Here is a 12,566-nt window from a genome sequence, read left to right on the forward strand (position 1 = left end):
TAAAGTTTGGGGTCATCTCCCACCCTTCCCAACCCCCTTGCGCCCGCCGAGAAATACTCACCCAGCTCCCGCGATGCCTTCTCTCAGCGCCGGAGCTTGTCCTGTGTGAGCGTCACGTTGTACCACTCATTACAGTGATGAATATGCGGCTCCACCCCTATGGGAGGTGGAGTCGCATATTCATAACTGTAATGAGCGGTACCACGTGACCGCTCACTACAGGAACAAGCTGCCGGCGCTGAGAGGAGGCATCGCGGGAGCTGGGTGAGTATTTCTCTGCTAGGGGGCGGGCATAAGGGGGGTGGGGAGGGGTGGGAGGCATTAGATGACCCCCAAACTTTATTTTTAACAAAAAAAAAAACCTTGATTTTTCGTTCCTTCTCTCCAGCGAACGCTGCTGGGGAGAAGGAATGAATGCGGGGTTCAGCACCAAAAGCAGGGGACAGCGCTTAACTGTAGCGCTGTCTCCTGCACGGTCCGTGTGGTCCTCAGTCGGCACACGGCTGCCGCACCTCTGCCATACTGATGTGCCACACTGATGTGCCATGTGAGCACACGGACACGGATAACTCCGGTACCAATTTCTCCGGTACCGGAATTATCTGGACGTGTGAGACTGGCCTTAAAGGGGAATCATTACCTTGCACATGCCCATTGGTGGCACTTATATGAATTATGTTTCTGTATTGCTACTATTAGTTAATAAAGATATTTTATAATCCAGTTTGGTCTCCCTGGTGCATCCATAATACTGGTGTTTGGGTTTGTTTCCAGTAAATGGTGAGTATACAGCTGGGAGCTGATATTAATAACCTGGGAAGCTCAATGGGTATTACCCCCTTCCCAGTCTATAAACATCTGACACTACGAAAATTGTGCGGGTGCCCACGCCATTTTTTTCAGAAAAAAAAATCTTTTATTAATTAAATACATGTACAGTAATTTGCACATCTATATATCTGTTTACTGTATGTAATCCATCTCTTCTATCCTGTCGGCTCCTGCTGTGATTTTACACTGAATTGTTTTTCTTCTATTGATCTATGTAAAATATTTCACTGACATCTATATATCTATGTATTCTATGTGTATATATCTATGCTATTCTAACCTGTCAGTGAGATTTTACTGTACGTGGCGCATGAATTGCCAGATTTTCAAAAGGACACAGGTGACTGCACTCAATTTAAATGAAGCTGCTTTGTTTTTTTAGACTACTTGGCATTTGGTTTTGACAAAACTGTATTGATATCCCAAGGTGCGAATTACATGTGTTTTTGATGATCAGCTGAGGAAAGGAACTAAAAACACATGTACGTTTCTTTACCTGCGAAACTTCCACACTTAATGCAAATTTATGGGGAAAGTCTGCACATAAAATTCAGTATTCGCAAGAGAAATGGGCTTGCTGTGGATTTGAAACATGTGCCGCAGCTGAGTTTATGCAAAGTAAAAAAGCACAGTGGGAATGAGATTTCTATAAATCTCATCCACGTTCCTGATTGTGGGCACATATCCATAGACGCTGCTTTTTGACGAAGCAAAAATATGCAGCGTCAAAAACGCATCAAAACCTCATTACGGGAATGTAGCTTTAGCGTTTCTCTACAGTGTGTATTAGAAACACACAGCTCTGCTACATGCACACTACATGTATATTTACAAACACACAAAGCTCTGCTACATGCATATTTCCACACACAAAGCTCTGTAACATGTACATTTACAAACACTCCCCTCTGCTACATGCACATTTGTACACACACACACATACAGCTCTATGACATGTACATTACACATTACCACATCTTGCTGTTCCTGATGAGATGTGAAAGGAAGCTGCGCGAGCTGAGCAGTCGAAGGACCTTATACTCCATTAACTCAAGGACCTTTCAGGTCATGTGATCAGTCAAATTACCCAAGCAGTCCTTTAGTTATTCTGGTAGAAGGTCCCGTCAGCTGCTCAGCTCCTGCAGCTTCTCTCCTGTTCTGCACCAGTCAGGAAGATCAGTGTGGGGCACTTCTGTTATCAGGAAGGATGCTGTGTCAACGTTCTCCTCCATCACAGGAAGCTGCCTCCAGACTATAAGAGACACACACTTTTTAGCAGCTGTTTTTCTTTAAAAGTGTGTCTGTCCAAAAGATATGGAAAATTGGAGGGAGAGGGGGAGAGAGGGAGAGACACACACACACACACACTTTATTTTTCCATTGATGGCCCTGTGTTAGGGCTGATAGGAGCGTTCAGATTTGAAAAAGAAAAATGCACTCGACCCAGTGTTATACTATGGGACAGAGCACACTTGCAATTGTTTTCGTATGCCGAATCGGAGTGAGAAAAATCGTAGGATGCTGCGATAATTGGATAATATGTACCCATACAAGCCTATGGGCGCGTGTGACATCCGAGTGCAATGCGATGCTTCAGAGTGCTGTGTGATTCCCGCAGACGCTGGCAGCAGAGGAGATGGAGAAACTACTCGGCACCTGTGCTGGGATTCTCTCATGGGAGACGATCGGAGCACAGAGCACTGACACTCAGCTCCCATCGCATCCGATCTTATACGCCGGTGTGACTCCGGCCTTAGGGCTCCCTTCCAGTGTTCCAAGCTCACCTTTTTATTCATACACTTTTGTTTTGCATGCAATGTCTCAACCACTTTTTACAGATTCTTCCTTGCAAAGATGCAGCGACTGAAAAAGTGATAATTCAAAAGTTTCACAGATGCGATAGTGCTGAATGTGGTTTTTTTTTGTCTTTGATCCCAGTTCATCAAAGTAATTATGCCAGAATTCTGATAAAAATTGCTTTGAAAAGTCAAAAAAATTTTGTGCAACATGGAATTGCCAGTTTCACTCACCTTTGCTGGGTGGAGTGGGGGGCAGGATGGGGTCATGACGAGCTGAGAGGTGCCGTACACCAGAAATCTTACTCCAGTCATTGACAGAAGTGGGATTTGTGGTTAGGTGCACGCCACGTCTCAGATGCTCCTGATTCATTAAGAGGTGTGCGCCTCTTAATGAATCAGGAGCTTCTGACTCCAACACCCCCCCACATCAAGACTGACGTGAATAACACCAGCCTTGAGGAATCGGGACCATTATTTTTAATGGGTATTTAAAGAGACGACTCAAAATTAAGTTCATTTTAAACATGTTTTTACACATTTTAAGGCTCCACAGGAGTACCAAATTGGCAGCCATGAGGGCCTTCTGCAGGAAAAAGGCCACTGGGCTCCTGGAATGATGAGCAACAAGGACCAATTGCTTGTCAGATACTGAGCAGCATTAGGTGATTTACTGCAATTAGAGGCGGATGCCGGCCATGTAACACGGCAGAAGTCTGCCCAGGTGTGATGTGGGCTCAGAACCCAACTTGTACCATACAGTGGATGTCAGGAAGGGGCTAAAGATGAGAGTAAATGTAATATGCACATCGCTCCTATAGGAAAAAACATACACACCCATGCTTTTTATACTTGCCTTTCTTTAAGCATCTTTGCTCCTTTTAACACTGACTTTATGCTACCAAAATCGACTTGCACGATGCTGATATCCGCTGACGGGTGAGAAGATAAAAGGGCAGAATGTGCAACTTCTGCTCTCTGTATATTTCGACAGGCCAAGCACAAGCGGATCTGGTCATGTTGAGAAAGAAGTCGCTCACACAGAGACAAACCAATGCCACTGAAATACAGAACACAAAACATGATACTGTGCCAGGAAAACCACTGCCCTCAAAATGGTAGCAATCATACTGGAGTATTTCATGATACGGCAAATATTTATACTTTGCTTATTATTTATTAGACAATACAATGTACCTATATATCTGACAATTTAGTATTTTAGTATTAGCTTTATAAGTGTTATTAATAAAACAATAACACAGGGCATTATATCTCATATAGAGGCGTCTGTACTAATAATTTACAACACAAATATTTTTTTTCTTAGGTAATGTAAGAAGCCATTCCCACTTCTCATTATCTTTGTGGTTATAATAAAGACTTGTGACTGTGCGTCTGAGATTCATACAAGAATTGTACATGGACAGACACTGGCTGTGTGTTATTTTCTTATCTCCAATGCATCGTATTTATTTTAGAGAAATAATGGCAGATCTGGAGATCGTTGTATCTCAACCTAAATTAGTTCTCCTTGGAAGGGGTTACTGCAAGAATCATCCTGGCTATAGCCACAGTGATACTCTGTGTAGGCTGCAGTCACACAAACATAAAAAATAGCTATGATGTAGATCCAGAAAAGTAGGACTAGTGTCATGCAAGTACAATGCAATTTTTCTCACCTAGCATTCGTATGACATGGGTATGCAATGCATTTTTATCATCTTTTACATACTGTAATCTCTGTCACTTAAAGACAGTTTACAAAACTTATAAAGCAATCTTATATAGAGATAAATACAGACAGACAGAATAGCTAGATGTCCTGTAGACATAATTTCCCAAGCCTCCTACATATAATAAACTTTAGGCCTTTAGTGACCACCCATTTTTGAGAAACAGCCCAGGTAAAGCAGACAGCTGTGGGCTTATCAGGCTAGGAAGGTCCCTGGCTATTGGGTCCTTCCCAGCCTAAAAATACCAGTCTGCAGCCGACCCAGAATTGGCACATCACATTAGATGTGCCAATTTTGGCACTTGGATTGGTTCTTCTAGATTACTCGGGTGCAATCAGGGTAATGGTTTATGGGGTTGATGTCAGCTGGCATCAAGCCCTGGTGTTAGTAATGGAGAGGCAGCCATCAGACACCCCCATTACTGCCACATGAAAGCCACTAAAGGGTGTTCGTTTATTATACGTAGGGGGATTGTGACATTAAATATCTACAGGACATTTATCCTATCTATTCTAACGGTTCTAGCTGTGAACTCACTGTATTTGGCGGATACATTTCGGGTTTCCTTTGAGACGTGTGTGTAAAAATCACACTAGAACCACAAGCAATGTCTGTGTGCCTTCCGATTTTTTCTTGCACCCATTGACCTACAGTGGTGATTGTGATTCTCATATCCACCTGCAGGATGCAATTTTCTTTGCTCAGTTTGATTAGAGCTGAGGAAAAACTTGCAGATGAGCAGTCTCATTGAATAGCATTGGTCAGAGCGCAAGGTGATGTTTCCTTGCATTTCACTGATCCGAGTTATAGAGCCAGCTGGCATGTAAGGCACTTAATACCCGGCACTGCCGCCGGCATTCGGGAGCGGAGCGTGCGGCTGCATGTATTGCTATGCGGCCGCACACTCCGCTCCTGAGTGCCAACGGCAGTGCCGGGAATTAACATGCGAGACTCGGCCGTGTTTCTCGCATGTGTGATCTCGGTCTTACAAGGACTTTGCACACGTGCCAGTATGTGCTCAGGGCCATAGATTGGGAGTTCACGTGATAACATTTCATACTGCGCATACTATGCACAAACCACAAAGTGATGTGCTGGCAACACGAACGCCTCATCTATCGGCCAATGATACACACATTCTCGCATCTGCACAACATGGAACATAATTCTACAGGAAAATGTGCATGACCCGGCGATTAAGAATTCGTTGCACCTTCAAAAGGTCTTATATTATAAAACTTCCATTTTATTGAAGAATAGTTGAAAAATATAAAAAAAAAAAAAGAGTACAGTTACATGCAGTCAGATGAGCCAGTGGACATCTAGAACCAACATGTTTCGGCCTGTGACAAGGCCTTAATCATGGTCTCACTGAACAGACACAAATAGACATTAAATAGCTACAAAGAGGAAGTCCATACAGAGGCTATGTTCAGAGCGGAAATTTCAGCTGTGTGAGTAACACTCATGTCCAGCACGCACACAGATGATTTCAATATAGTTGTTGAATTTAAGTCATTCTTTGTAACCAGAATAAGTGCAGCTAGAAAAAAAAAAAAAAAAAAAAAAAAAGGTCAGTGTGAACCTAAACATATTGTGAGATAACACTACTCGAGTGGGTTGGGGACACTCGCTTGGCAAGGGATTAAAGCACTCAGGCACGGTTTTTCCACATAAACAGTCTATCCGGTTTATTAAACTTCATAAACCGCACCACGAACAGTTCATTATTTACATCAACGGAACACATTAACCACCGACAGTCTGTTCCAATGGCAGATATGTCTCTGCCCATTACTCCCTTTATCTGGAGTTACCTTACAGGAGCTCCTGCTCCACACACTGACTCCTGTGCTAGCTCCCAGGGGAAAGCTGCCTCACTGGGGTCACTGTCCTTATAAACCAGGGCACCTCAGATAGTCCAGACCTGCAGTAGGAACTGTTGCTTCCCCAACACAGTAGCCATCACAGGCTCTGCAGATACGGCCTCTGCGTGCGCTATTCAGGAAGTCCAGAACCAGGCACGTCCAACACACAGGCCTTCAGTCCATGGCCTCACCGTGTGCTTCCAATAATCCAGTCCATCCCAGGACATTCCAACAGACAGGCTATACAGGAACTCACACTCTGAACCCCTGTGACCCACACCCTAGTCACATTACGTAGTTGTAACCACGCCCATAGGTGGGAGGTGTGTGTGGCTAGTGTGACCCGCCCAGTTCTCAAACTATCCCTGCAAGTCTCACTCTATAAACTATACAAACACTTGTGGGACTACAGGTCCCAGAACAACAATACTACAGGCTTACAGCGCAGACTCCCTCTGCGACACATACTGGCAATTCACAATGATGCCGGACACTATCATTATCACCATAATTGTGCCTCCAAGCGCATCCTGAAGCGCACACAGCGCCCCCTGGCTGTAACATGTGTTACTGCACCACATTCCCTCTCCCTCTGTTCAAACTTGCGGGATTGAACACTTGACATAAACCAGGGGGTCCCGAAACCGGGTACCCATGTCACCTTGCCCTACAAGTCGAGAGGAATGTCAGTTCTGGGCATCATTCAGCATCACACCTTTGTTAGGCCTCCCCCCGCCCCCAGCAGTCAGTTTGTCAGCCTTGGGCTTCAACCCTTAAGTCACCATCTATCTGTGTCACCAGACCCTTTTTAGTCAACCCACTTTCCAAGTGTACCCTTTCAAGTGACCTTTCTTTTCATGGCGGCCTCACACTGTTGTTGCGGCCATGAGTCCACTGTCCAGTTAAGTGATTGATCCGAATCTGACTCTTCGTTACTATGTCCGCTACCAGGTCTCCCGCCTGGGTCACTCAGCCTTGAGCTAACAGAGGAGCCACTACTTTGAACTCTTCAATTCTTTAGGGTAACTTTTCGTATATCCAGACCCCAGATTGGAAGTGGTCACCATCTTATATTCTGCAGCTGTTTATTAAACTGAAGCCGGTCAAGTCTTAGCTGCTATCTCCCGCAGGTATGTCACCTGGTATTCAAGAATGCATTCGAATGTTCTTAAGACTTTCTACTGAGCCAATTATGACAAATGGAACCATTCCATCTTCACCAGCTACCTGGACTTCACCATCATCCAGAATCCTCACTGTGCCACACCGGATCTATTCACCAGGTCCTGCATCACTTTTCCAAATCTTCCAATGACTTTCCCCACCAGATTTCTGGGTACCTGAATGATGTCTTCCACAAAGCCCAGCCGACTTTGAGCTTTCCTGGCATGCTCCAAACGTCGAGCGGCCTCTATTCCTCAACAGGATCTCTGTTTCGTGCGAAGACATTGTAGGTGCATATACTTCAGGATAGCCACCAACTGCTGAGTTTCCGGTCCCAGTGCACACTACATGCTGCTACTGCTTTTTTAAAGGCCTCATGCACACCCTTACCGATGCATGCCTCTTGCGCGTCATCGGGTACCTCTAACACGCATTTGAAGAGCGAGGTCTCACTCTCTTTATGAACAGACAACTCTTGTTATGCCTTGAACATTTCCATCAAGACATCTGCCACGACTGGTGATTGTCTTGTTATGGTTTTAGCGCCAACTCTTCCTCCGCTTTACACTCTTCCAGACCCCTCGCCAAGACAGGCATTGGCAGCTTCACCTCATTATCAGTCTGGCACGGCCGCTGTGAGTCTGCGACCACCATCTTCTCCTCATGTAGAGGGCCTCTTAGTGCTTCTCTGAGTACTTCCACATCTTCCTTTAGGGCGTTGATCACAGTTTGCCACGTTGACAGGTGACCTCTGAGCTCAGAAACCTTTTTCTCCAAGGAACTCGGCACTCAGCAGCCTGTCTCCTCTTGCTTCAACCGGGTTTCTACTGCCTCCTGAATCCTCCTTAACTCGCTTCTCCCATCCTCTGGTTTGGTTGAGTTTCCATCACTCAAGAAGGTATCTGCTACAGACCCCACACCTTTGGTGGCTTCCTCCACCTCTGCACGCTTGGACTCAGCACGGTCACCTTCAGCCCTCTCAGGGGTCTCAGCGGTGAAATCCTTAGCTTCGTCCCGTTTCTCTGGGACTTTAGAGTACTTCACACACTCCAGGTCCTCATCATCAGGTTTTCTGATCAGGTTTTCCTGGAAGCACATGGCCCCACCATGTGCTTCTAGGAATCCAGTCCATCCCAGGACATTCCAACACACAGGCTATACAGGAACTCACACTCTGAACCCCTGTGACCCACACCCTGGTCACATTACATAGTTGTAACCACTCCCATAGGTGGGAGATGTGTGTGACTAGTTCGACCCGCCCAGCTCTCAAACTAGCCCTGCAAGCCTCCCTCTATAAACTATACAAATACTTGTGGGACTACAGGTTCCAGAACAATACTACAGGCTTACAGCGCAGACTCCCTCTGCGACACATACCGGCCATTTACAATCATGCAGGACACTATCATTATCATCATAATTGTGCCTCCAAGTGCAGGGCAGGGCTGCGGATGAAAGCCTTCTTTCTCTGTGAGGCCCCGCCCACTGTTGCGTCTCTTCCTTCAGCTCCACCTACATGTGTACCTATCTTTAACATTGGGTTTGCAGGCCATGCGGATGTATGCTGATGCCTCCGCAAGCATCATCTTGACGCTGTGCTGACCTGCGTCAAGCGCAACATGTTGTCTTTTGTTGCGGTCGGCGCAGCTTCAAAACGACGCATATGGAAGCATCAGCATACATCCGCATGGCCTGCGTACCCAATGTTAAAGACACGCAGGATGCATGCCGACGTAGGCGGAGCTGAAGAGGTGCAGCAGTGTGCGGGGCTTCACGGAGGAAGAAGGCTGCCATCCGCAGCCCTGACGAACGCTAGTGTGAAACTAGCCTAGTCAGATACAAATTACCAAGCACTTACAGACATGACCGGCTCCTCAGCAGTCTCATAGACAGTGACTACAGAGATAATTAGCTTTTCTGGTTATTTACTAGTGGTCACTTGTCGTCCGGAATACCCCTTTAATTGTAGGTCCAGCCTGGCACATCTCCCCTACTAAACAGGAGCGCCCAGTGGATCACCTGGGCAGAGGCCAGCAGTGATAGCCGGCCCTGATGGACAGCAGACTACATGGCCTTCTGCCTATGATTAGGGGCTGCACTCACACCTGGGCTCTGAGGCCCAAAGGGTCACTCTGCCCATGTTCTCATACACTTTATGCAGTATTAGCCCTCTGTGTCTGTACTGCTACATACTGGTTCATGCAGCTTTACATGAACACCTGAGCCTTACACTATAGCTGGTCCGAATAACTAAAGCAATTGTTACCATCCACCTCTCGTGTCTCCCCTTTTCCTCATAGTTTGTAAGCTTGCGAGCAGGGCCCTCACTCCTCCTGGTATCTGTTTTGAACTGTATTTCTGTTATGCTGTAATGTCTATTGTCTGTACAAGTCCCCTCTATAATTTGTAAAGCGCTGCGGAATATGTTGGCGCTATATAAATAAAAATTATTATTATTATAATTATTATATGAAAAGTCTGAGCATTCAATCCTTGCACCCACTGTGGGCCCTGCTGGAGATTTTGGGTCCATGAGCTTAAGGCTACTTTCACATTTCCGTCTTTTGCCAAGCGTTGCAATGCTTCGTTCTGTTGAAAAAACGCATCCTGCATTGTTGCCCGCAGGATGCGTTTTTTCCCCATAGACTTGCATTACCGACGCATCGCGACGTATGGCCACACGTTCTATACGTCGTGCAATGGATGCGTCGGTTTTTGGAGGGCCGTCATAGTGAAAAAATGTTCAAGGGAACGTTTTTTCGTACCTCGGGTCCTGCAATTTTAAGTGCGCATGCGCGGCCGGACTCTGCCCCCTCCTCCCTGGGAGTTTACTATGGGATGCGTTGAAACACTGCGTCCACTGCACACGTTGCACAGAATTTTCACAACATCCGTCGGTACGACGCGCCGACGCTTAGCGACGGCCGCGTACCGAAGGAAATGTGAAAGAAGCCTAACGGTACCGTCACACTAAGCAACGCTACCGACAACGATGTTGATTGCTGCAGCATCGCTGTTTGGTCGCTGGAGAGCTGTCACACAGACAGCTCTCCAGAGACCAACAATCCCGAAGTCCCCTGGTAACCAGGGTAAACATCAGGTTACTAAGCGCAGGGCCGCGCTTAGTAACCCGATGTTAACCCTGGTTACCAGCGTAAACATAAAAAAAACCAAATACTACATACTTACATTCCGTGTCTGTCCCCCGGCGCTGTGCTTCTCTGCACTGACAGTGAGCGCCGGCCGGAAAGCAGAGCGGTGACGTCACCGCTGTGCTCTGCTTTCCGGCCGGCGCTTACACAGTGCAGACAAGCACAGCGCCGGGGACAGACACGGAATGTAAGTATGTAGTATTTGGTTTTTTTTATGTTTACGCTGGTAACCAGGGTAAACATCGGGTTACTAAGCGCGGCCCTGCGCTTAGTAACCTGATGTTTACCCTGGTTACCAGTGAAGACATCGCTGAAGCGGCGTCACACACACCGATTCAGCGATGTCTGCGGGAGTCCAGCGATGAAATAAAGTTCTGGACTTTCTGCGCCGACCAACGATGGCACAGCAGGATCCAGATTGCTGCTGCCTTTTCAAACTCAACGATATCGCTATCCAGGACGCTGCAACGTCACGAATCGCTAGCGATATCGTTCAGTGTGATGGTACCCGTAGGCCATCACTTCAGGAGTTACACAGTGTGTGCGGCAGATCCTGATATTGGCGTCATACAGCTGTCACAGTACAGGAATTCTCCACTGAAAGAAGCCATCACCTGCCACAGGGAAGGTAACACGTCACTGAGTGTGGGGTCACACTACAGGGGGCTGCAGTGCACACGCTGCTCCATTCATTCCTTACGGGGGCGCCAAGTGCAGCGCCTCCTAGGGAAGGAAGAGCCGGCGGCCGTACATGCGCACTGCTGCTCCATCCTGCCCTGTACAGGTAGCTCGTCAGCTTGTGGAGCGGCACAATGATGCCAGGCTGCACCGGCCCCGATCACTCTGGCCACAAGGTGGTGCTATGAGCCACCATTACAGATGATGCACGCCACCTTCTCTCGCACACGCAGCCTCCGCTCACCTGTTGGCTCCGGTGACCACCACAACCTTCCTCATCCCTCCGCTGCCTCGATACGTACTGTCAGTCAGTATCAGGAATGGATACTACACAGCCTGACAGTGGGCGGGCTTGGCCGGCACATGGGCGGGGCCAGTGCTAGCTCCGCCCTACAGGCTGGGACACAAGCAACATAAATGACTGAGAAGACTTCAGCACAGCGGCCGCGGCCAGAACGCGCGTGAGGAGACAGTCACACGATGGGCGGAGCTAACAATAGCAGCAGCCAATGAGCACTGCTGTGCGATGGTCAGGTGTCAGCCCACTCTCACAGGCGGCACTGCTTCCAGATGTTGTAATGTGGGAAGTCGGGACGATGCTGAAGTTGGTTTCTTATTCAGCAGTTTCTTATTCGGCTATTTTTTATTTTCTGTTTTTTTCAGGTTTTGGTATAAAAATAAACCATTCTGAGTATATAATAATATGCGGTCATGTGTCCTTTTGTGAATACACTTAAAAACAGATACAAAATTTAGAAGGCTGGCACAAAAATGGGCATCAAAGTGGGCACTGAGGTATGGTATTGAAGGGGTTAAATGCCTTTGTGCCACTGATTTAACACCTGATTTACATATTTACTGATGCCCCACATGAAATGCATGTCACTCCAGCCTGGCACAAATGGGTTCTGGGCATCAAAACTGGCATCAAAGTGGGCAGAGAACCAATTTTCACACATGCGAATAAGTAACAGCTATTTTTAAGGGGTTAAATGCCTTTGTGCCACTAATCTAACACCTGATTAACATACCTAATGATGCCCCACATGAAATGCATGTCACTCCAGCCTGGCACAAATGGGTTCTGGGCATCAGAACTGGCATCAAAGTGGGCAAATCACCCATTTTCACAGATTTGAATAAGTAACAGCTATTTTTAAGGGGTTAAATGCCTTTGTGCCACTAATCTAACACCTGATTTACATACCTAGTAATGCCCCACATCAAAGTCAAATCACTCCAGCCTGGCACAAATGGGTTCTGGGCATCAGAACTGGCATCGAAGGGGGCAAATCGCCCATTTTCACAGATTTGAATAAGTAACAGCTATTTTTAAGG

At 46.8% G+C, this 12,566-nt stretch overlaps 1 protein-coding gene across 3 annotated transcripts in view; it reads right to left on the reverse strand.

Moving 5' to 3' along the window:
• The window catches only part of HSD17B7 (hydroxysteroid 17-beta dehydrogenase 7), a 169,439-nt gene extending 157,748 nt beyond the window's left edge, over positions 1 to 11,691 (reverse strand). For 2 of the 3 annotated variants that reach the window (XM_069737194.1, XM_069737196.1), the window contains exons 1-2: positions 11,473 to 11,610; positions 3,484 to 3,687 (exon numbers count right to left, since the gene is read on the reverse strand). In XM_069737194.1, coding sequence (XP_069593295.1) covers positions 3,484 to 3,687; positions 11,473 to 11,507 — 239 coding nt within the window. In that variant the 5' untranslated portion in view covers positions 11,508 to 11,610. Of the gene's footprint in view, positions 1 to 3,483; positions 3,688 to 11,472 lie in introns of all 3 variants that reach the window. The other variant, XM_069737193.1, reaches the window with a different exon arrangement.
• Positions 11,692 to 12,566: the final 875 nt, after the last annotated feature.

This window comes from Ranitomeya imitator, chromosome 8 (assembly GCF_032444005.1).
Source record: "Ranitomeya imitator isolate aRanImi1 chromosome 8, aRanImi1.pri, whole genome shotgun sequence".
Taxonomy (NCBI): Eukaryota; Metazoa; Chordata; class Amphibia; order Anura; family Dendrobatidae; genus Ranitomeya; species Ranitomeya imitator.